Genomic DNA, 26,070 nt, shown 5'->3' on the forward strand with positions numbered 1-26,070 from the left:
GGGGTGTCTTTGTCTGTTTCTTGTTCATGTTCTCTCTCTCCACAGGCCAAACGCCTTGACCGATTCTGATGAAACTTTGAGGGTACCTTTTTTGCCATTCTAACTTAGATCTGCCAGAAGGTTCAATCAAATTGATACAGCTCCCATCGTGGAATTATTGTTTTTTTTTGTTTTTTTTAAGTGATAAAAAATAAAATAAACGGTACATCTCATTGAGCGGATTCTTGATACAAAACATTAAATGTATTATTTTGCCACTTTTTGCTTGAACCATTTCAGAGTATATAACTATTTAAAATAAAAATACAATAAATTGGGAACCACGGTAATGAACAACAATGTTCAGCAACAACCTGTAACTTTACTTTGAAATCTACCGATGCAACTGCCGATTCTGAGCCACATGACAGGGAAAAACTGGCGGCCATATTTCTGACACTGTGGCGGCCATATTTCTGACACTGTGGCGGCCATATTTCTGACACTGTGGCGGCCATATTTCTGACACTTTGTTATGAATGAGATTGTTACATGGAAGTGTTTTGCAGTTTTTAATATTCTATTAAACCTATTTCTTTTCAAGTCTCAATAATGTGAGTTGTCGTTGTATTCAGTATTTATATTTTTGTTTGACATCAAGACAATACTTGATCGTTTGATGACAAAACCCACAAATTATTGGCATTTCAAAATTTGTTTTGCCTGTGCTATGAATTTTTGTCAAATTAGGTTTAATTACTCATCCCACAATGCGGTATATATTATAGCGTTTTCCTAATCATATGCTAATGAGCGCAAGGAAATAATACTACGATAATTAGGTCACATCAAAACCTGCTGATACTCGCATCCAGACCATCATCATAGCGTTATTTCTAAGAATAGCCTACAAGGAAAAAGGGCAGATATTAAGTGCTACATATATGATTGTACTGAGTGTAGGACTTAACCCAATAATGTGTCTACATATTAAAATAAGAATGACCAAGAGTCAAAAGTTGGAAAAATTAATTAACAGTTAATTTGCCGTGTGAAAAGAAAAAGAGAACTTATTAACAATATATACAAAAGAACAATAAAAACAATGTAACTACAGCTCAACCCCGTTATAACGCGATCCGTTACAACGTGAATCCGCTTATAACACAATGCAAGCGTGGCTCCCAATTTTCGTATTTATGAATACTTTACAACACAATTATTGGTATCTTAAATACGTTATTGTACAATGCATACAATTGTACATCATTTCTAACGCTATCTGCTTATAATGCAATGTGATTCTTTGGACCCCAAGCACAGCGTTATAAGGGGGTTGAGCTGTATATACACAGTTCATTGCAACCTCTGAGCCACTGAACTGGCAGGCTCACTCAGCCCCCTGGTGCAAAACCTGCCACGCCTCAACCTAGGTACTTTCAGTGTGGGTGGCATGAACGACACTGCATGGAGGAGGAGGATAAGGAAGAGGTGGACAACGACTTTATAGAGGCACTGAGTGTTGTGAGCATGTAGGGTGCTCGATGCTCTCCAGCCCCTGCTGCATAGAGAAGGTGAGGCCTTTAAGGGATGCCACAATCTGCCCAATGCCATTTAGCATAGCACTGGTGTCCTGCTGCATGACATGGGCAGTGATGCTGTGGTGGTAGCGGGCTGCTTGCTCCCTACAGCGTGAGTTTTCGTGTATCTGCCATGTTGTTGCCTCAATCCAGGCCGACCTGGACAATTATATTGTGGAAGCTGCATAACTGCATCTCCAGCAGCTCCTGCTGATGGCTCAGAATAGGCCCATCAACCAGAACTGCTGGAGTGTGGTGCCTGAGTGCAGCAGCAGTGGCAGCTGGAGCAGTGGCTGGTGGACCTGGAGCAGCATAATGAGCAGTTGGTGGTGTATCATGGGCAACTGGTGGAGAAGGTACTAGGTCAGTGGCTGGGGCAGCTGGTGGAGAAGTAGCTGGCACAGCTGGTGCAGTGGCTTCCACCTCCTCTTGAGGAACCTCTTTTATGGTGTACTGATCCATCTTAAGGGGTTCTGCGGGTTCAGGTACAGGCTGTGCAGCCTCAGGTGATATCCTGACCCCACCCCCCATCATATCATAAAATACATTCATATAGAATGTGGGTACATGTAAGCACTTCTGTATAGATTTGGATTGTCTAAACAGCCATTTTGGAACATGTCTCTTTATTTCTAGAACATTTTAGCAGGACAATATATAGAGGCCCTGATCCACAAACTGTTGCTAAACTTTAAATGGCCTTTCACAGGAATGTGAGCTGAAGCATGCTATTGTTTATCACCCTTTCATAGAGCAATGCCATTTAGAGTGACCTTTCCTTTACAAGTATGTCCTGGACACTAAGTTACATTAAGTAATTGAAAGTGACTATTGTGAACATCTTTGTAATGGCAAACATCAAAAGTCTTGAATGAATTTAGACAGGAATATGATTTGAGAGACACAGGTCAATAGCTTAAGCAATGGGGTGATCGTTAGCAGAACAAACAGCAAAAACATTAATCAATGAACTGTAAGACTATAAGCAGGTTGCTGATGGTGAATCTTAGGAGATAGGTGCTGGGTGTTTAGATACCTTTCAAAAGATGATTATTAAGGTTTGACATTAACTCTTAGAGATACTGAGGCTCTTTTAAGTGTTGATTTGTTAAACACTTTGTTAAGTGTTATTGTGATTCGCTAGCAGTTATATGGTTCTCACATAGGCAAAGGATAATTTTATACTGCAATGTGTAAGACCTTTAGTGTTTTCTCATCTTATCAGGGCACACATGTAAGCATGTCACATACATTATTTAGCTAAGTACTACTCACCTATATATGTGAGTGTACTGCAAATAAGACAGTAAACTTTGCTCTGATGCTCAAGGTGGTGTATAAATTGACATGTACACATGAGATAGATATATAGTGTATAATATATGTACTGTATTTTCACTTACCAGGTCTCTCCAGAGCCTCCGTGTCCACCAGTCATGGAAGGCCGTTCCCTTGGAGGTAGTAATCACCTCACTCAGCTGCTCCTCTTTTGGAGGGAATCATGCCAGCCAATCAGAATGGCTGTGCTTAATTTGCCTTTAAGATGACGTCACTAAATCCAAGATGGCTGCTGTGTCACAAGGTATTTCAGCCAATCAGAGTGTGGAATTGGTTCCCACGATCTGATTGGCTGAAATACCATGTGACGCCGGCTTCGTGATGTCATCTTAAAGGCAAATGAAGCACAGCCATTCTGATTGGCTGGCATCATTCCCTTTAAGTGACGTCATGTCAAAAAATAAAAAATAAAGTCGGAACATAGTTTTAACAGCCAATCAGGTGGCTGTTAACCATTTGGAGGCTAAATGTGATGTCACAAGACCTATTTAAGGCTGTGACGACTCATTTGAGCCCAAGAAGACGACGAGACAACATCGGTTCGGATCTACCATGGGGCATTTTGGATTACAACAAGAAGATAGAAGATTAAGAAGATCAAGAAATGGTTACAGATGAAGATGAAGAAGGTGATTAAAGAAAGAAAAAAGAAGATTTGTGTACCTGATCCGTATCTTCATGGCGCATGGCATCGGATGCTGTTGGAGGGCTTCAAGGTACGTGAGCTTCCTGTTACCCTGGGAGTCGGAGGGCCACCGCTTCTAATGGTAAGTAATATATTGAATGTTTGTAAATGTCTCTTTTACAGGTTTATTCATTGGATGTGTGTTTTGATTTTGGGGGGAGCCACATTGACTGATAATATATTAATCTGTACCTCTTTAGGGTACAGATTAATACATTATTATGACAATATTTGGGGCGCATTTTTAACTTGATATTGCTGTTGCTTTTTTTCATTTCAGTTTATTATGTGGATGTGATTGTTTGTTTTTTTCCAGCTTAATGCTAATAAAAGGTTTGCGATTGGTGTTCGCTTGTAGTTAATGTTGTATTATGTTAGCTAATGTGTTTTATGGTTACTTCAGAGATTGTTTGAATTTATTTCTTTGTCTTTTAATGTTTACATTAATTAATGTTGTAGTAATTAATTGTTATGATTGGTTAGTGTTACTATTCATTTTGAGTTGGTTTAGGAATTAATTGTTTTGATTGGTTAATGGTTTAATTAATTCATTGTTGATGTTGATATTGCTTGTATTGATTGGATTAGCTGGCTACTGTTTTTATTTAGTGAAGTGTGGTTTTTTGGAGTTTATTTATGTTTTATTATTGTGTGTCTTGTGTATTACTGTATTGTAATTAGGGTGCCCATTGAGTGCTATAGAGGCTTATCATGCCCATATTATTAGTATATGGGTATGATGTACCACTTTACTACTCAATGGGTACAGGGTGGGTATAGTCAGTCTGGGGTGGGTGCTTAGGCTTCACGGATGGGTGAAGGGGGTATTAGCCCTAAGGATGGGTGTCTAGACCTTGCGGGTGGGTAGCGGTTGGGTTAACCCCTTTATTACCTTAGCGGTATTAAACGCTAAGGTATTGAAGGGTTTAAGTCCCCCGCAACACCCCACAAGGCCTAAACAGCCACAAAGGGCCAAATTCCCCCACCCTCGCTAGCCACTGTAAGCCTGGCATGGGTATTTAACCCCTTCATTGCCTTAGCGGTTAGCCGCTAAGGTAATGAAGTTGCTGTAAATGCATTTTTCCTGCCTCGGATGCATGCCGGGGGTCTCCAGTGCTGATATTAATGGGTATCAGCTCCGGAGACCCCCGGCATCAATCCCAGGCAGGAAAAGGGCCTGATTTTTTCTAAGTCCCGACATATCGCAGCTCATTGAGGCCATCTCCCCACCAATTTACCCGAATTTTGTAGTCTATTGGATTTGGGGAGAAGAACACCTTTTAGGGCTGCGATTGGCTGCGACAAGCCGTGACAGCCGACTCGCGGGTATCTGAATCACGCGAGTTTATGATCCTTCAGAAAATGGTCGATAAGCGGCTGATCGCCGCTCAATTGGCGAATTTCATTTGGTGATAAAATTTTGCGTAGATACAGGCCATTATTGAGCACTTATCGAGGCTTTCTGAATACGAGTAGCCATTTTGGTTGATAAGTGCTCGATAAGGGCCTTATCGAGGCTTTCTGAATGTGGCCCTGAGTGTGAAGTAGGGGAGCCTGGTTCAAATCTTGGTATCAGCTGCTTCTGACCTTGGGCAAGTCTTTCTGTGTCCCAGGCACCATAAAATAGATTGTAGGATGTACAGGGCAAGCACTTGGGTTTTACAAAGATTCTGTCAGTCCTACACAAGAAAAAACATTATTTTTATTGTGTCGGTTGTCTCTAACCACCTTGTGCCTGCTTCTTCAATTGCTTTTATACCCACCACTCCTCTTTTACCCTGTGCCTGTGTCCCTCTACATCCTTCTACACCCAGGGATTCTAACACCCAAACATTTCCTACAAATATTGAATTTGACAGGACACTAATCTTAATGAGAACTTAATGTTAAATGTACCAAACAAAAAGTGAAAAAGAAATTCCACTCAAGGAAAGTTCCCTTGGAAGTACACCATACATGTAAAAAACGGAACATTTAATCCTAAAATTAAGACATGTATCGATCAAACAAGTAATTAAAAGTGGTATTAAAAAAGAGGAAGCGAGAGGGATACTTTTAGTTTCAACAATCCACAGCCACAACCCCCCCTCCCCGAAAAACAAATATGCTGTGTTGAATGTATAATAAAAAGTGGAATAATATTAAAAACAAAAATTGGCAAGCACTGGCATCTAGTAAAATCTAAAATCTAGTACATGGATAATACAATAGGGATATTTCTTAGGCAGGTAAGGTTAATGTTACATTAATGAGTTTCAAATATGTTTAGAAGTTACTGTATGCTTCTTGTTCTCCTTTTATTTCTCCTTTATGGTTTTTTATGCTAATAATAAAGTAGCAACAATGTATGTACAGTACTTTCAAACACTGGCATAAATGTTGAAGTTTTTTTTAATTCTGCACTTCACCCATTAGTGGAATTTGATACATTGTCACAATTGTTATATACACTACACAGACATAATAAATGTCAGTCATTATACACATGGTGGAATGTATCCACCCTTGAGTGAGTACTGTATGTACAGTATGAGCTAAAAATAACGTGTCTTGTGTTTTGTACACCACAGTAGTTGAGAGGATATAGCATTATTTCATTTTTGTTTAAAAAAAAAAAAATCCATGTTGCTGAGCATAAAAAAAGTCAAATTTATAAAGAAAAAATAGGCGGATCGCATTTTGTAAAAAGGAAAAGACAGGAACTAAACGTGATCGTCCTTCCGACCACTACACGCAGGGGGTTGTATATAATGACGGTCACCACTAGAGGCCAGTCCTACTCCAATTTTTTGCTAAATGGTTTACAACATACAGTACATCTAAATAAGAAACTAGAGGTACAATTTAAGTATAATTACTATTGAATACTTTCATCCCCACATTTAGTGAAAGTGTCCATTATTGACATACATTTATGCATTATATTGGTTAGTTTCTCTTTATCTTCGTTTTTCTTAAATCTATAAATGTACTACTTTATTTCCATTTCAGAGTTAATTTTCCCAGTCTGATCTTACATGGTCAATAACTAAATAATTATTATTATTTCCAGCTGCGATTAAAATGTCATTTAACCAGACTTTACACGTGTTCAGAATTTCTCTGTGTCCTTAAAGGTAAATGTCAGAGGAATTGTGTTCAAAATAACATTATATTAACAATATTAGCCCTTCACTGCTCAAGGTAAAAACATCACATTGCCTTGCAAAGAGTCTCTGAGGATATGCCAGATACTCTTAAATAAATTCGAGTAGGGAGTTCAAAGAAATGACTATACCAGAGACCCATAGCTTCAGATGATAGACTTTCTAACTTCAAACTTTCACCCAATCTCTCTGTCTGTACCCCAGTGATCTTCTCTGCGAAGTGTTGCTGCCCCCTACAATAGTGAATAGGTTAATACTGTCTGCAGCATATGATATGCCTAAAATCACTCACACTTTTCCTCCTCCCCCCATCCCATCGTTTATCTCCCTCTCCCTCTCCCTCTCGCTCATTTCCCCCCGTGAATTGATATGCAACGTGTAGCAAGTTACTAAATAGCAGAAGCAATTGCTGTCACAAGAGAGATGGATCGCTTCCATTTTCCAGGATGCTTTCCAGAGAGGATTTCCCCAGCCCGCCACCAGTACATTACCTGCATAGTGCTGATGATATAAGACATCAGTAGTTTGGGCGTGAAGAAGAGGAGGTTATAAAAAGGGAAAATGAAAAGCATGGAGGACAGTATCAAGGTTTCATTTTGCAGCACCAAGATGGAACAAGCAGCGTGAGAAGCTAGACGAGGAGAAGAAAAGACAGCCTGGGGTTGTCCACTGCTTCTCAGCCTTGCCCTGTTTCTATGACCCAGTACCAATTTCTATGACCCTGTATTAGGAAGAAAGTACAATGGGCGGTTAGAGATTTCTATCGGATTGGATCTCTCATCTGAGATGCTGGTAGTTCATTTATCCTACGATCATTTTTGTTGGGGATGCTGACACATTTTTGGATTAATATGGGTGCCAATCACTCCCACAAAACTCCAGTGTTTGACGAAAATGAAGACGGTAAGGAGCTGTCCAATGTACCTCGATCAGTGCTGGTGCTGATACATACTGTACCTTAGTGCAGACCTAGCCTGCCCTGCCAGCTGCAAGGGCTCACTCTGCTATTATTGTTGTTACTGTTGAATTATATCCTGCCCAAGTTCTCCACTACATTACTTTCCTATTACTTTTAGGCACAGCACTACTGTATTTTTTAAACCAATGCAACGATTTATATATACCTTGTGATGGCTGTTTTTATATTTAATGTTCTCCACTACTTGGTTTTAACCATAGCATATTTGTGGGACAGGGAGTAAAACTGATTGGGTATTTTTTTTCCATATATCTTGCTCATCCCATTTTTGCAGTGGCATCCATTGTGCTAAGGGATACCCCTTTTTTATTTCACATTTCTTTTTTTACTCACTCCATCTTTATTTTAGTTTTAATATATATTCAAAAGAGCTATGGGGTTCATCTGTACAGATTACAGAAGCCACTATAGATGCCATAATATACTCTAAATAATACGGTTTTCCTAAAGGTATATGCTGCAATTAGCAAAAGTTTAGGCTATATGTATATCTTACTTTCTCTAGCTACCCACTTGATTTAACAACAGATGCATATTTTTTGGTACCTCTACCTAATTACCTGCTGTGGGCAATCTCATTGTTAGTGCATTATAGTAAGTATAATGCTGGCACTACACAAAGTTTTATTATTAAGATGTCATTATTATTTTCAGGGAAAATACAAAATCGGATTAGCTGTATGTACAAATGATGAAGTACACAGTACAGCTGAAGTACATGCCAGAGTAGGATAAAAAAAAAGTTGGTGATAGTAAAAATGTTCTCGGTCTTTTCTTGTGTATTCTGTAAGATATGATATTTGATGATATTATAAGATTTACATTTAAATATAACTATGTTAAAGTCACTGTGCATCAATTTCAAAAGCTATGTGTGTGTGTTTATGTATATATATGTATATATATATACACACACACACACACACACACACACACACACACACACACACACACACACACACACACACACAGTATAGTTATGTATAAATGTCATTTTATGTCATGTCTGGTATTCCAGCTAGCGCAGCAGTTTTTTTTCTTTTCTCTTTATATATATATATATATATATATAAAGAGAAAAGAAAAAACCTGCTGCGCTAGCTGGAATACCAGGCAACAACAAATGAACAATGTTAATTTACCAGAGGGATACCCTAATTCCTAAATAAAGTACCTACTATAAAAGAAAAAACAACAATATACTAATACCATAAACAGGGGAAGGGAATATGGGGAGGGAAAGGAAAGGGAAGGGAAATGAGGAAGGGGAGAGGGAATGGGGATGGAAAAGGGGGGGAGGGAGAGGGAGGGGAAAAGAAAAGGGAATCAAGCCCAAAAAAAGAGAATAAAAATGATAAAATATGATGAATTGTGAAAGTGTCCGTAGTCAACTGCTGGGTGTCGCTGCCGGCCCTCAGGAAAAACCACCTTCCTCTGGATCTATAGAACAAAAAGAAGACAGCGCGGCTCCCATAGCATAATACTGTATTTTAATAATAAACATGTACGTGCAGATAGATCACGGACACTTACATTTATCAAGATAAAAATAAGGCAATGTTATCAAGTCTTTACAATCACCCGATGGTGCCTCCGTAGATGGATGTCGTCGGCGAGATCTATCAAACTCCTGCCGTGGAAACCAGGAAGATGCGCGCGCACCCAGTCTCCCCCTGGTAGTGAGATCCCGCGAGAGTAAGTAACCACCGGCACCATAGGATGCTGACAGAGCAGTCGAGCTCCCTGCACCGATGCTACATGCAAAGTATAACCGGACTCACTCCAAACCGGGCAGATCAATGTAAAGTTCAGAAATAGATGGAGATAATAATATTGTCCAATGCTAGCTCCTTCCCTACGCGTTTCGTCGCGATATGCGACTTCCTCAGGGGATTCCCTGAAACGCGTAGGGAAGGAGCAAGCATTGGACAATATTATTATCTCATCTATTTCTGAACTTTATATTGATCTGCCCGGTTTGGAGCGAGTCCGGTTATACTTTGCATGTAGCATCGGTGCAGGGAGCTCGACTGCCCTGTCAGCATCCTATGGTGCCGGTGGTTACTTACTCTCGCGGGATCTCACTACCAGGGGGAGACTGGGTGCGCGCGCATCTTCCTGGTTTCCACGGCAGGAGTGTGATAGATCTCGCCGACGACATCCATCTACGGAGGCTCCATCGGGTGATTGTAAAGACTTGATAACATTGCCTTATTTTTATCTTGCTAAATGTAAGTGTCCGTGATCTATCTGCACGTACATGTTTATTATTAAAATACAGTATCATGCTATGGGAGCCGCGCTGTCTTCTTTTTGTTCTATATATATATATATATATATATTTTCACCACCTTAAGAAAGGTCCCACTGGCGGACCGAAACGTCAGTTTTGTGTCTTCTATCAAATATAGAAAATTTATGATTTACTTACCTGCGTGCTGTCCCTTGATGTTGTGTTCCAACCGGTATCGTATGGTATATATATATATATACAGTGTTCGACAAACCTATACATTTGCTCGCCCCGGGCGAGTGGATTTAACCCCTGGGCGAGTAAATATTGGCCCAAGCAGCACACGTTTGGTACTAAGTGGCGAGTAGATTTTTTTGTGTGGCGAGTAGATTTTTTGGTGATTTGTCAACCACTGTATATATAATATATATTAAACATTTTTGCCAAAAAGAGAAGAATATATACTGTAGGACAAGAAGGCAGTCACTTGATTTTTCTCTGTTTCATCGTCTGACAGAGCCTTTCTAGAGATAGGTTCCATTGGGAGCCAAAACATTGAAATACATTTAGCCAAAATGAGAATCATGGAAGGACTGCTTATACTATCATTGATTCATGCTAGAGTGTGCACTGTAGCTGTGTTCCATGTATCTATATAGAATATAAGAAGAATACTGGAACTCGCAGGTCTTAATGAAATGTTTATTCTGTGATCAACGTTTTGGTTCTCATTTGGGGCCTTTGTCAAAAGAGTAGATGTATTGTTCTGGATCTAATGTTTAAATAGATGCAGGAGGAAACCCACTTTAAAAAAAATTAAGGAATACCATGCATGTGTCAATTTTCTGTGTATATCACATACAGTATGCCTTTTGTAACAACATTATATTTATATTAGATACAGCAATAAAACAATTTATATTCATATTGACATAAATTGTTGTACTGTATATCATTATTTTTTTTTCTCAAAAATCATTATTTCCCTTTTAAGATGTAAATAAGGATAATATAAAAGAAACCATAAAGTTGTAGATATCACATCTGATATGATTTCACTGCATTAAACTATTGGATACGTAAGGTAAGAATCATAATAGAGATTTCCTGTATCAGGGTAGGGAATTAAAGATCGTATTACAGTACACAGACAGCTACATGTTATGTCAATTCTACACAACAATACGTTGAACATGTGGCATGTAATAGAAAGTCACTTGTAGTATACATTTTATTATTATTATTATTATTACCGTTTATTTGTAAAGCACCAACATATTTTGCAGCGCGGTACAATGGGGATAGAGAGTTTTGTATATTACATAAACAGTTACATACAGGTGGGAACAAACATGCACAAACAGATACAAAGAGGTAATGAGGGCCCTGCTCACGAGAGCTTGCACTCTTGGGTGGGTGAGAGTTAATTAAAATTGCACTTTGTTTTGCATCAAATAAATCACCTTTTTGTTTTCCTATGTAAACTTTTCATTATTATAATGTGAAGCAACACTATGATAAGTTCAAATCTATTTTAGTTTTAAAAGAAACAGTTCATGGTCATGGAATATAAATCTATTGCTAAGTTAAATAATTGTGTAGCCAGGTCCCCCTCGCGTGTAGTCAGGTTCCCCCCCCCCTCGCGCACTCACCCCCTCCTTCCCAGTTGCGAGCGCGCGTGTGGATCGGGCTGGAGCGGAAGCATAGTGATCCCTGGTAGCTAGGGACGCGAGCGGCGAGCAGGCCGGTTGCCGGGGACGCGATCGGGCCGTCGCTAAGGCCGCGATCGCGTTGCCACCGGCCCGGCGGCTCGGGAAGCAGGGCGCCGCATACACAGGGCTGTTGCGCATGCGCAATGGCAGTGCACAGCGCGGGAGGCTCAGACAGCTCGCGCATGCGCGAGAATAGACTGCCAGCCCCCAGGGTGCTTTGGGGCAGAGACACCTGACGCCAGGGAGCCAATCAGAAGGCCGGATTCCCCTGCTCCCAGTTAGATACATTTCCCGGGGTTTTGCAGCTACGCAGGCACTCAGGATCCGGACCAGCTAGGGGTAAGAGGTGGATGCAGGGGCCAGCAGCCCCCAAGGTCCCAGTTAGGTCCTGAGTCATCTAATAGCTTGTGGAGCTTAGGGACAGGCCCTAGATAGGGACACTGCCCCCTTATTTGGTCAAGTAGTCAGGGACACAGAGCGGAAGCCGTGCGGCCCTGCGAGGTGGGTTCTGGGCTCAGAACACCACCCAAGACCCTAAGACTAGGAGAGACATTGTTCGCGCTGGACTTTCAACCCACGCGGTGTGGAGGACAACGTCGGATCGTGCGGATTGATATCGCGGTACCCGTGGCTGGAGCCCGGGCAGGTAACCTGCAACTCATGTGCACCAACCAGGCCTATCACCAAACATAGTGGCTGCGCAGTCACACACACATATGCACAGTGGTATTTGACTCTGGGAGTACGAGACATTTGGGTGGGGGTTACTGGACACAGGGTGGGGTCACCTTGTGGGTGGTAGCGTCCGCCGTGACGCCTAGAGGTGGTAGCGTCCGCCGTGACGCCTAGAGGTGATAGCGTCCGCCGTGACGCCTAGAGGTGGTAGCGTCCGCCGTGACGCCTAGTGTGGTTAGTGTCCGCCGTGACACCCAGTGTGGTTAGCGCCCGCCGTGGCGCATGATGATGTTATGATGTTATTGAGTGATATATGTGTTTCCATGCAGTAAAGCCAGTCCTGTTTTATATTCGCTCGTGTTGTGTGGTTGTTTCCTGTGAGGGCCTCCTCCCACTCCGTTGGGATCCCTCCCAGGTGGAGGCGTTGCACCTAGAGATGTATGATATGTATGTACCCCAGGTTCCCAAGCGGAGGCTTAGGCTCCTGAGAGCCACACAGGTTGCACAGCAGGTAGTAGCGGCGGTATTCATAGGGAATACCCGTTACATTTGGAGGCGCTGCTGAGATTGTCCTGGGGTGCCCCACTTTGTAGTACCGTTACCCTGTCAGTCAGCATGTCTGCGCTCACGCCCAAACAAGTGGCCGACTGGGCCGAAAAGCTAGGAGAGCTTCTGCGACACGTGGTCGCCGTAGACGGAGTGCCTGCTGATGTCTCCATGTTTACTGTCTGCAGCGCAGTAAGGACATTACCTGGTCTGGCGGACGCCCGCCTCATCAGCAAGCACTATGACATTGACCGGCAAGAGAATACCCTATTGCTAGCCACTGAACAAGCTATACTTCCTGATAGAGGCCCACGAGTAGTGTATCTACCAGAGACTTTGCCGCACGGATGCCCTCTAATTTACCCGGGAACTGTTTCCAGTCACGTCACTTCCCTCCCCAGACATGAGGATTGGGACGACAGAGATATGGCCGCCAGTACACCCATCCGATCAGATATATCCCTACCCAGAGTGACCTTCTCTTCAGATGCTAGGCAAGGGGCCACCAGTTGGGCCGGCAGTCCGGCCACATCACCGGTTACTAACCGGTCCGTGAACAGTTCTACCCCAACCCCTAACAGGCAGCGAGCAGCGATAGCCAGTGGCTCCAACAATGACGGCTCCCTGTTAGGAGTGACATTCCCACAGCTAGTGGAAGCGATAACTACGTCCGCTCAAGCCCAAAATTATAGGAAATTGAAGGCGTTCTCAGGGACGGTCCCTGTCCCCACAGGCGAAGAGAGTATCGATTCTTGGAAGGAGCACACCCTCAAGGTGATCGACGAATGGCCCTGCTCTGAAACGGTCAGACGGCAGAGAATCCTGGAAAGTCTACGACCCCCAGCGGCCACCATGGTCAGTGCACAGCGTGACCAAGACCCTGATCTCTCTGCTCACCAGATGGTAGACTTGTTAGTCCAGATCTATGGCAAGGAGGAAGAGGAGAGCGAGCTGTGGTTCAAGTATTACGCTCTCCGACAGAAGGAGAAGGAAGACCTGTCCGACTTCCTACAACGCATCCAGCTGGTCCTGTGGAAATTGCGAACTTGCGGCCTCATCCTATCTTCAGAGATGGACGAATATCGGCGCAAGCAGTTCCTCCGAGGGGCCATCCCCACGCATCACATTGTGATTATGATCAGGTGCTCACTAAAGGAGGGACCTCCCCCTACCTTCATGGACATTCTGGGAATCGTAAAAGGGCATGAGGCCTATACCAAGCTGCATGCAGGCTCCAAAGCCAAAGATCCTCCGGCCAGTGCCACCCCGGGAGCGTCCGCTCGTCGGCCCAAGACCCCTGTCAAAGAGGAAGATGCGCCACCCAAGTCGCCCTCAACGAAAGGGCGGGCTTCGGGGAGATCCTCCCCCACCTACCCAAGACGACTGGACCTCAAAGACGTCGTCTGCTATACCTGTGGACAGAAAGGCCATTTCTCTAGAGAGTGCCCTAATGGAGACACCCAAGAAAAGGAAACGCTCCGTAAAGGAAGCTCGGCCAGGACTATGATCTGTCAGAGGCAGACCTCAGAAGCCAAAACCACCGAGGCTACCCTCACGCCTCCCGAAGCCGCTCCTGACCTGAGCCCAGGCGAAGGAACTACAGGGGGAGATGGCTACTGTCAGGTGGGCCCTTCGGCCATCGTACGTGTGGTAGTAGAGGAAGTCTATGCTGCTGCTCTATTGGACACCGGGTCTCAAGTGACCATAATATACCGGCACTTCTACGACCAGCACCTGAAGCATTGTCCCCTGCGGTCGGCGGAACATATGAAAGTGAGGGGGTTGAGCAACGAAGATTACCCCATCGATGGGATTGTGAGCGTTCAACTGGAGATACTTCAATTGAATACCGGCAAGAAACATCCCATGAGTGTGGAGGCAATGGTGTGCCCAAAACCTCAAGGACAGTGTCAGTATCCGGTCATCCTGGGGACAAATACGGATATAGTACGAGCTGTCATCAGAGCCTACTTGAAGGAGACTAATGAATTGCCAATGGCCGATACCCGCCTAGATCCTGTACTGAGAGAGGAGTGCAACCGAGTATATGCCCTAGAGCGTCACGGGGACCTCTACAATCGTCAACGCGGACTGACGACCCTTTCACCAGGGGGAGTGAAACGCATGGCCGTCTGGTGCTGTTATCCGGATCGGGAGGAGACCGATCATCTGTTCTCACTGGAGAGTGATCCTGAGGAAGAGATCCAGAGAGGGTATCGGGTAATACCTGAAGTAAAAGAGTGGACGACCCGAGTTCCTCTCCGAACCCATGTGTATATCCAAAACATCTCCCCATTTCCAATGGACATCGATGTAGGAGAAAGTCTGGGCAGTATATATCCCGTCAGCCCGGTGGAAACCGCGCCCCAGGTGAACGCCGCTGCCGTAGGTGAGCGGTTAGTCGACCTGGACTTCAACTTCGGGGATTCGACCCTGCCGACCGAGTGGAAGGATCGACTGACAGCCAAGCTGAAGGAAAGAAAAACAGTATTTTCTACCAGCGAGATGGATGTGGGCCGCAGTCGCAGCGCCCAACACACTATTAGGCTGAATGACGCCACTCCGTTCCGTGAACGCTCTCGTCGTATCGCCCCCAGGGATGTGGACGATGTAAGGGATGTCCTGGAGGAGATGAAGACCGCTGGAATACTGACGGAGTCGCGGAGTCCTTATGCATCACCCATAGTGGTAGTAAGGAAGAAGAATGGATCTGTAAGATTGTGCGTCGATTATCGAACCCTAAATAATCGTACGGTACCTGACCAATACAATCTCCCTCGTATTGAAGAGATCCTGAACGCTCTGAACGGGAGCCAATGGTTTAGTGTGCTCGATTTGCGATCTGGGTACTACCAGGTACCCATGAGTGAAGAGGATCAGGAAAAGACTGCCTTCGTCTGTCCCCTGGGCTTCTACCAGTTCACGCGTATGCCCCAAGGTATATGCGGAGCCCCTGCTACCTTCCAGCGGTTGATGGAAAAAACAATAGGGGACATGAATCCTCGGGAGTGCCTGGTTTACCTGGACGATATCATTGTCTTTGGGAAGACCTTAGAAGAACACGAGGAGAGGCTACTGAAGGTGATAGATCGTCTTGGCCAAGAAGGATTGAAGCTATCACTCGACAAGTGTAGGTTTTGCCACACCTCAGTGACCTACGTGGGACACATCGTGTCTGCCCAGGGGATTGCTACTGATCCAGCCAAAGTAGAAGCGGTGGTGAACTGGCCGCGTCCCGATAATGTCGCGGAACTGCGATCCTTCCTCGGGTTCTGTGGGTATTACCGTCGGTTCGTAGAAGGGTACTCTAGTCGAGCTAAACCCCTGAACAATTTGCTGAAGATATACCCTGAAGATACTGGGAGAAAGGCCACGTCGGCCCGTCAACCGTTTGGTGATAAGTGGACGCCTGAGTGTGAACGGGCCTTCCTGAATTTGAAGAAAAGCCTGACTGAAGCACCAGTGCTTGCATATGCTGGCCCAGAACAACCATATGTCCTGCATGTGGATGCCAGTCTCAATGGACTGGGCGCTGTCCTTCATCAGAAACACCCCGAGGGTCTTCGGCCGGTAGCCTACATCAGCCGCAGTCTGACACCCAGTGAGCAGAAATATCCGGTGCACAAGTTATAGTTCCTGGCTCTCAAATGGGCGATCACGGAGAAACTTCATGATTACCTCTATGGTGTTACGTTTGAGGTAAGGACCGATAACAATCCCCTCACGTACATCAATACTTCCGCCAAATTGGATGCCGCCGGACACCGATGGTTGGCGACACTATGTAATTACCGATTCTCCCTGAAGTACAAGCCAGGGCCTCTGAACATTGGGGCTGATGCTCTATCACGACGACCAGGATTGAGTGCCACCCCTGATGATGATGAATGGGAAGAGATCCCTGGACCTGGGATGCGTGCAATGTGTAGTATAGCGGCCGTCATCAATGATCAGGTCGCATTCTCTGAACTAAGAGTTGCCGATTCGTTAGGGTGCCAGTCGCAAGCGATCCCTGCAGCCTACTGCGGCCCCGCAGGGATGAACATAACCCAGGACAAAGTCATAAGATGGAAAGACTTAGTAGACTATCAATTAAGAGATCCAGTGATCAGCATAATTCGACAAGCCGTTCAACGGAAGAACCCTGCTCTATTGAAGAGTGCTCCCCGAGATCTGGTCGCGTTACTCATGCGTGAGGTGGACAAGTTCGAGATAGATAATTGTTTGCTCTATAGGGTAGTTCCATATCATAACCACCCTGATAGGCGACAACTAGTTCTACCCCAAAACTTGAGATATATGGTGTTGAAGTCTCTACACGATGACCACGGGCATCTCGGGGTAGAGAAGACTTTTGGGCTAGTCCGAGACCGGTTTTTCTGGCCCAAGATGCGGGAAGCGGTGGAACAACACTGCCGCCGTTGTTCCCGGTGCGTTCAACGCAAGACGTTGCCTACCCGAGCAGCTCCCATGGCCCATCTAAAGAGTTCTGGTCCAATGGACCTGGTGTGTATGGACTTCCTGTGTATCGAACCTGATAGTCGAGGAATCGGTAATGTGCTGGTCATCACGGACCATTACACCCGCTATGCACAGGCCTTCCCCACAAAAGACCAGAAGGCTATCACGGTCGCGAAAGTTCTATGGGAAAAGTTCTTCGTTCACTACGGTCTTCCAAACCGACTTCACTCCGACCAAGGGCGAGATTTTGAGAGTACTCTGATCCGAGAATTACTTAAAATGCTGAACATCGCCAAATCCCGGACGACGCCGTACCACCCTGAAGGAGATGCTTTACCTGAACGATTCAACAGGACCCTGTTGGACATGCTTGGAACCCTGAAGGGAAGACAGAAAACAGAATGGAGTCGTCATGTGGAGACTTTGGTACACGCGTATAACTGTACTCGCCATGAGTCCACGGGGTTCTCCCCGTACTTCCTCATGTTTGGGCGGGAGGCCAGACTTCCAGTAGATGTGCGTCTCCGAGTATCAACGGATGGGATATTCAATAACACTCATTTTAAGTACGTGCAAAGGCTAAAAGACAGTCTGCAACAAGCGTACCAACAGGCTGAGAAGTCTACAGCCAAACTGAATGCTGGTAACAAGAGACGTTATGACAATAAAGTCAAGTATCGAGAGTTACGTCCTGGGGATGCAGTGTTACTTCGTAATTTGGGAATCCCCGGAAAACATAAACTGGCGGACCGGTGGAGAGATGGCGTATATGAGGTGGAGTCACAGATGCCTGGCCTCCCGGTTTATCGCATCAGAGACACCGATGGTCGGGTAAAGGTTTGGCATCGTAATCACCGTCTCCCCATCCCCCAAGTGGGAGATGAAGAAGAGGAACTACAGGCCACACCGCTCAACGGTGAGTTCGATCTATCAGAAGTGGGTCAAGAGACTGTAACTAACGAGACTCACTCTGAAACTCCGGAAGACCCTATGGAGGGACCCTCTCAAAGGGACCACCCCGCAGAAGGGGCATCTCCCGAAGGAGCTACGGGTAAAGGGCCCCGTAGGCCAATGCCTACTAAGGTGGCACCAACAGGCCAGCCTTTGGATCCACAGAGCCCGTGTTTTGTACCCTCAGAGACATTTCTCCCCTCAAGGGAAGAGGCTAGGCCTCAGGACTATGCTTATTACTCCCCCGAGGGAGTTGCCGAAGAACAACTCCGACGGAGTCAACGAGTTAGGTACCCGCCAACTAGGGTTACTTACGATCAAATGGGGGCACCCCATTATGAGGCTCAGCAGTGTTCTCGTAGTAAGATACAGTCTGTGATTGTGATGCTCAACGAATTATGCAATCTCGTTTAGAGTTACCTGTGCTAAGTTATATGTTTACTGCATTTTTATTATATAATTTTTGTACATTGGTGGGAAGTTATGTGGTCCAAGCGAGGACGTTGGAATTTTCACCAGGGGGAGGATGTAGCCAGGTCCCCCTCGCGTGTAGTCAGGTTCCCCCCCCCCTCGCGCACTCACCCCCTCCTTCCCAGTTGCGAGCGCGCGTGTGGATCGGGCTGGAGCGGAAGCATAGTGATCCCTGGTAGCTAGGGACGCGAGCGGCGAGCAGGCCGGTTGCCGGGGACGCGATCGGGCCGTCGCTAAGGCCGCGATCGCGTTGCCACCGGCCCGGCGGCTCGGGAAGCAGGGCGCCGCATACACAGGGCTGTTGCGCATGCGCAATGGCAGTGCACAGCGCGGGAGGCTCAGACAGCTCGCGCATGCGCGAGAATAGACTGCCAGCCCCCAGGGTGCTTTGGGGCAGAGACACCTGACGCCAGGGAGCCAATCAGAAGGCCGGATTCCCCTGCTCCCAGTTAGATACATTTCCCGGGGTTTTGCAGCTACGCAGGCACTCAGGATCCGGACCAGCTAGGGGTAAGAGGTGGATGCAGGGGTCAGTGACCCTCTGCATAGGCCAGCAGCCCCCAAGGTCCCAGTTAGGTCCTGAGTCATCTAATAGCTTGTGGAGCTTAGGGACAGGCCCTAGATAGGGACACTGCCCCCTTATTTGGTCAAGTAGTCAGGGACACAGAGCGGAAGCCGTGCGGCCCTGCGAGGTGGGTTCTGGGCTCAGAACACCACCCAAGACCCTAAGACTAGGAGAGACATTGTTCGCGCTGGACTTTCAACCCACGCGGTGTGGAGGACAACGTCGGATCGTGCGGATTGATATCGCGGTACCCGTGGCTGGAGCCCGGGCAGGTAACCTGCAACTCACGTGCACCAACCAGGCCTATCACCAAACATAGTGGCTGCGCAGTCACACACACATATGCACAGTGGTATTTGACTCTGGGAGTACGAGACATTTGGGTGGGGGTTACTGGACACAGGGTGGGGTCACCTTGTGGGTGGTAGCGTCCGCCGTGACGCCTAGAGGTGGTAGCGTCCGCCGTGACGCCTAGAGGTGATAGCGTCCGCCGTGACGCCTAGAGGTGGTAGCGTCCGCCGTGACGCCTAGTGTGGTTAGTGTCCGCCGTGACACCCAGTGTGGTTAGCGCCCGCCGTGGCGCATGATGATGTTATGATGTTATTGAGTGATATATGTGTTTCCATGCAGTAAAGCCAGTCCTGTTTTATATTCGCTCGTGTTGTGTGGTTGTTTCCTGTGAGGGCCTCCTCCCACTCCGTTGGGATCCCTCCCAGGTGGAGGCGTTGCACCTAGAGATGTATGATATGTATGTACCCCAGGTTCCCCAAGCGGAGGCTTAGGCTCCTGAGAGCCACACAGGTTGCACAGCAGGTAGTAGCGGCGGTATTCATAGGGAATACCCGTTACAATTGATAATCAAACAAATGTAAAATATTATACTAAACATACCTCTATGCTGACGACACACAAATTTACCTTTCAATCCCTGACCTTACACCTGCTATACAGACCAAAGTTTCTGAATGCCTCTCTGGAATATCATCCTGGATGGCCATCCGCCGACTGAAACTTAACATGGCAAAAACAGAGCTCCTTATACTTCCTCCCAAACCTGGCCCTACTACCTCCTTCCACATTACTTTTGGAAATACGATAATTCACCCAGTAGCCCAAGCACGCTGCCTAGGGGTTACACTTGATTCCTCTCTCTCATTCTCCTCTCATATTCAAAACGTTTCTAAAACTTGTCGCTTTTTCCTCCGCAATATCACAAAGATACGCCCTTTCCTCTGTTACTCGACTGCTAAAACTCTGACTCAGGCTCTCATTCTCTCACGTCTCGATTACTGCAACCTCCTGCTGTCCTGCCTTTCTGCCTCTCACCTGTCTCCCCTACAATCTATCCTAAACACTGCTGCCAGAATCACTCTACCCTTTCCTAAATCTGTCTCCGCATCTCCCCTCCTGAAATCCCTCTCCTGGCATCCGATCAAATCCCGTATCTCACACTCAATTCTCCTCCTCACTTTTAAAGCTTTACATTCTTCTGCCCCTCCTTACATCTCAACCCTAATTTCTCGCTATGCACCATCCTGACTCTTGCGTTCTTCTCAAGGATGTCTTCTTTCTACTCCCTTTGTATCTAAAGCTCTCTCCCGCCTTAAACCTTTCTCACTTTCTGCCCCGCACCTCTGGAATGCCCTTCCCCTCAATACCCGACTAGCCCCCTCGCTATATACCTTTAAGACCCACCTTAAGACACATCTGCTTAAAGATGCATATGAATAGCAATGGATAATCCTGGACACATGATACATAAAGCTTGGCCCCCTGCAGACACACTTACTAGAATTCCCTCCTACTGTCTCTGTACGTTCTCCCTACCTACCAATTAGATTGTAAGCTCCTCGGAGCAGGGACTCCTCTTCCTTAATGTTACTTTTATGTCTGAAGCACTTATTCCCATGACCTGATTTATATTATTTGTTATTTATGTGATATGTATAACTACTGTGTAACGCTATGCACATTTATGACGCTATATAAATATAGACATACAATACAATACAAAATATTCACTCTCCAATAGATTGGTATTTACCAATTGTTTACAGTGTGTCTTGGACTGTATGTGGCACAGTTGAAAACACTGTAATATAAAGAAAAGAGTGAATAAAGACATAAGTTGGTAGATGTAGTAGAACACATCTGTTCAGCGCATCTGTAAACCCCATAGGGGAGAGCACACTTTAGGCATAAAGAATTGTGGTGTTCTTGGCAGTAAGCTTTCATAGTTAGTTATTGGCGAAGCCTACCCTTTAAGCATTTGATGCCCTGAAATATATCTATAGAAAATTCAAAGCTTTTGATCTCCAAAACCACAGTTCATTGTGTTTCTTTTAGGCACAGTCACAGCTCTGCCCATAAGAAGATTACCTGCTGGTTTCCTTTATCCCTGAACATAAACTTGTTTTGGACATTACATTTCTAGTTTGGGCATTTGTAGTTCACCAAAAGTCGTGCACAGATCAGAAAATATGAAAATGTTATTTAGGCTCTTGGTAAATCAGTTTAAGTACTCTGAAGCATTGATGTGAGTAAAAATGAGGATCAGTTCCTTTTTTACATGTGTGTCATAAAATGCTTTCTGAGATAGTATACTTGTGCATGTATGAGATACTATATATATATATATATATATATATATATATATATATATATTGTTATCCTTCAAGTATAACATCTAGGATTACCTAGTCTATCCCCAATCTTATCCCTTAGCGCTCGTCTTTTTCAGAATCTTTTGTAAAATTTCAGAGTTGCTATCCTCTATTTGCAATATTATTTAAAGTTACAGATTTGAACAATGATTATCCCTTTACTCTAAGGTGTAACTTTCGGGGGGATTGTCCAGTGGGTAGGCAGAATACCAGACTGGTAGCCGCCATAAGCACAAGTTTAACCACCAGCAGTAAACAATGTTTAGCATTAATTTGCATAAAATATAAAATAGGTGCATTTTCTAATGATAAGGTTTTCTATATAGATTTCCGAGTATAATTTCTAAAACTGCCACTGACAACAGTGTTAACATTAACACATTTTGTAAGGAGTTTGCCATGATGGTCAGTTTTCTTGAAGCAGCCATCCAACACATTTTTGGTCAATAAAACAAATAGGAACCAATAGGATTGCTGTTGTCTTGAGATTAGTCCTAAACATCTCATAAAATGATCTTCATATTCCTTTCCCAAAACCCTAAAGAAAACGCTGGGTAATACTAAAGGAAAGAAAATGTTAAAGGAAGCAGAATTTCTCACCCATAAAGCCACTTTATTTGGTAATGTGTGGAAAATGTCTAAAATAAAGGGAATAAATGATGACAGCTTTCAAAATGTTAAACATATACCGCATCACATTTGATAATTTTATTTTAGTCGCTTCTGAAGATATTAACAGTATTTTGTACAAGGTACTGCCCATAATAATATTGGAAACTTCGGTTCTCCTTTTCGGTTTTGTTCTGAACCGATGGCGTAACTCAAAATGACAGTGTTTGCTATGGCTTTCATTGTTGTCCAGAATGATTTACTGCTATTTCAGAGACCTTGAATGACCACAGATTTGAAAGTTAAAAATCTTGCATTTCATGTGCCTGTCACAATGGATTGCACTAGCTGAATCAATAGGGAGCATATAGATTGAGGGCCTCATGCAGAGAGCATCGAATTTTCAAATTGGCGAATTTCATAAAAAGTAGCTTTTTTGGAGAGTTTTATTCTCCATATGCAGAAAAGTGCGAATTCTGCTATGTTTAACATGGATGCGTGTGGCGAGTTTAAATGGGAAAGATGCGCGCTTCAGAAATGTGTAAAGAAAAAATCGCGTATTTTTTGTCCCCTTTGCTATAGGCGGCGAGTGCCATCTTATTGCCAACTTTTCCTGGCGCGGCAAAAATGAGAAAATCGCGCCATTTTCCTGGCGCGAACAGCCGCTACATGCCGTTCGTACCTCTCTGCATTCGGAGAGTTTTAAAAATGGCGAGATGGAGGTTCCCGCCAGCCGCGAGGCGAGTTTTAGAAATAGAAAAAAAAATGGCGCGTTTTTCGTAACTCGCCATTTTCTGCAGTTTTCTGCGCGAAATTGTACAAAAAATGGCGAGTTTTGAAATAACGATGCTCTCTGCATGAGGCCCTATATGTTTCCAGAAGATTAGGTAAAAATGAAACATTTGCAAAAAAAAATTGCAATTGCTTCCTCCTTACCAGGGAGGAATCAATTGCAAAGATAGTGTCACAGGAGAAAGCCAGAACCTCTATATTAACAAACAATTGGTTAACTGAGGAAGAAGTGCATAGGGGGCTTGATAAAATTAAAGCAAATAAAGCACCTTGCCCTGATGGCATACATCCAAGAGTCCTTATGGAGCTAAGTTCAGTAATAGCCAAACCATTACATTTAATATTCAAGGACTCAATTTCCACAGGCTCAATACTACAAGATTGGCGTAAATCAGACATTGTGCCTATATTTAAACATGGAGCTAGATCACAACTGGGGAATTACAGACCTGTAAGCCTGACATCAATAGTGGGGAAGCTACTTGAAGGTTTAGTACGGGATAATATTTCGGAATACCTAATGGATAACAAAATGATTAGGAATAGTCAGCATGGATTTATGAAGGATAGGTCATGCCTGTTAGACCAGTTCATTGACGATTACCCAGGATATGCAGCATTGAGAAATCGTGCCCTCATGGGAGCTTATTCTGGCTGCAATATTGCAAGTTCCACCAGGCTTGAGACACAGGAGAAAACTACAACTCAGAGACGCATTGCGTCATAAGACTCTCCCACTTCCTGACTGAGCCCTATTTAAAGACCAGGAAGTTCCTCTATTCCTTGCGTTGCAACACTGCTCCTCGCTACAGCGCATGTTCCTCTCTTCTGCCAGCCAAGTATACTGCCTGCTTCCCTGTGTTAGACCTCGGATCTGCCCTGGACTTTGCCTTGCCTAACCAGTGAAGTTATTTTGAGTGCTATCTTGTATATATGACTGTTGATCTGTTCTGGGCTTTGCCTTGCCTAACCCCTCAAGTTACCATGCCTGCTATTTTGTGTATGATCTTGGATTTGCTCTGTACTTTTCTCTTGATTATAAACTCAAGTGATTCAGCCTGATAACCTGTGAATTACCCTGGATTGCTTTAGAATCTGCTCTGTCTAACACCCTTTATTATTATTTTTCTTCCTGAGTCACTGTCATCCCCAGTGTTCTCAGAGTGGCAAAATAACCTATTAGTTTCTTTGTGGATGTAAGTAGGAATTTAGAGCATAGGGTAATGTAGTGGATGTGGTCTACTTAAATTTTGCAAAGGCTTTTTATACTGTGCCACACAAGAATTTAGAGTAGAAAATAAAGGAAATTGGACTCGGTAACAATATTTGCATCTGGATTGAAAACTAGTTGAAGGATAGAAAACAGATAGTTGTTATAACTGGAATTTTTCAGGTTGAGCTAATGTTGTGAGTGTGTTCCTCTAGGATTGATATTGGGACCCCTGCTTTTTGCCTTGTTTATTATTGACCTTGAGGGTGGCATATCGAGCAAAATCTCCCTTTTTGCGCAAGACACTAATTGTGTAAGGCACTGTAGTAGAATCAGAGCAGGATATAATTTATCTCCAGAAGGACTGGTGTAGACTGGGAACTAAAGCAGGTAAATGGTAGATGAGGTTTAATACAGATAAATGTAAGGTTATGCATTTGGGAAACAAGAATAAACAGGCAACTTACAAATGAAATGGGGAAAAATGAGGCAAATCCTTGATGGAGAAGGATTTAGGAGTGCTTGTAGACAGCAGGCTTAGCAATAAATAGTGCCCAATGTCATGAAGTAGCTGCAAAAGCAAAAAAGATCTTATCTAGCATTAAGATGGGAATGGATGGAAGGAAAGAAAGCATAATTATGCCACTCTATAAAGTATTAGTAAGACCACATCTTCAAAAAAGTTTGGAAATCTTTTTAGAAAGGAAAGGTATACAGGGATATACCAAATAGGTAAACACATGAAGAATGTTGATTCAGGGGGAAATCTGATTGCTTTTATTTAGAGTCAGGAAGCTTTTTGAAGGATTTGGGAGATTGCTTTTTGCAGAATCAGTTCCTTGTTGTTTTTTTTTTCCATTTCAAATCTGAGGATCCTGTTTGCGCTCTGATGCCCACTGGTAAATAATGTAAGGAAACTATTGGCTACATACTGTACTGCAAATTCATGAGAGCTATCAGCAATCACCAGATATCTTTATTTGATATGATTTTTGCCCGTAATGGCTTGAGACACAGGGAAATTAAGAGTTGGAGAGAGGACACCCCTGCCTTGCCCAACTTCCAAGAAGTAATATATCCATTGTGGCACCAGTCATATGTACAATAGTACAGGGATTGCTATATAAAGCATTCATATCGGATTAAAAAAGGACCAGAAATACAAAAGGCATTGTGTGTCCTAAGCATATATTCCAAAGCGACTTGATCTAATGTGTACTCTGCGTCAAGTGCCAGTAGCAGCAGGTATTTTAACAGAATTAGCTGAATTTATGATGTGTAACACTTTTCAACTATGATCTGATGCTTGATGGCCGACTCGAATTAAGCCAACTTGATCATTGTTGGCTAAGTTTGGAAGGACTAAATTAACCTATACAGTGCCTTTATAATGTCATGGTGAAAGACTAATTTTCCAGGAGCAGACCAGGCAGGCCAATCAAATGGAAACTGATCCTCCACTTCAGTTTTCCATC

At 44.2% G+C, this 26,070-nt stretch overlaps 2 protein-coding genes across 2 annotated transcripts in view; one reads left to right on the forward strand and one right to left on the reverse strand.

Moving 5' to 3' along the window:
* CYTL1 (cytokine like 1) overlaps positions 1 to 7,545 on the reverse strand; it is a 45,221-nt gene extending 37,676 nt beyond the window's left edge. Inside the window, exon 1 of the mRNA XM_075569550.1 lies at positions 7,220 to 7,545. Within this exon, the coding sequence (XP_075425665.1) occupies positions 7,220 to 7,300 (81 nt within the window). The 5' untranslated portion in view covers positions 7,301 to 7,545. The remainder of the gene's footprint in view (positions 1 to 7,219) is intronic.
* STK32B (serine/threonine kinase 32B) overlaps positions 6,972 to 26,070 on the forward strand; it is a 254,262-nt gene continuing 235,163 nt past the window's right edge. Inside the window, exon 1 of the mRNA XM_075569517.1 lies at positions 6,972 to 7,631. Within this exon, the coding sequence (XP_075425632.1) occupies positions 7,556 to 7,631 (76 nt within the window). The 5' untranslated portion in view covers positions 6,972 to 7,555. The remainder of the gene's footprint in view (positions 7,632 to 26,070) is intronic.

Source organism: Ascaphus truei, chromosome 1 (assembly GCF_040206685.1).
Source record: "Ascaphus truei isolate aAscTru1 chromosome 1, aAscTru1.hap1, whole genome shotgun sequence".
Classification (NCBI taxonomy): domain Eukaryota; kingdom Metazoa; phylum Chordata; class Amphibia; order Anura; family Ascaphidae; genus Ascaphus; species Ascaphus truei.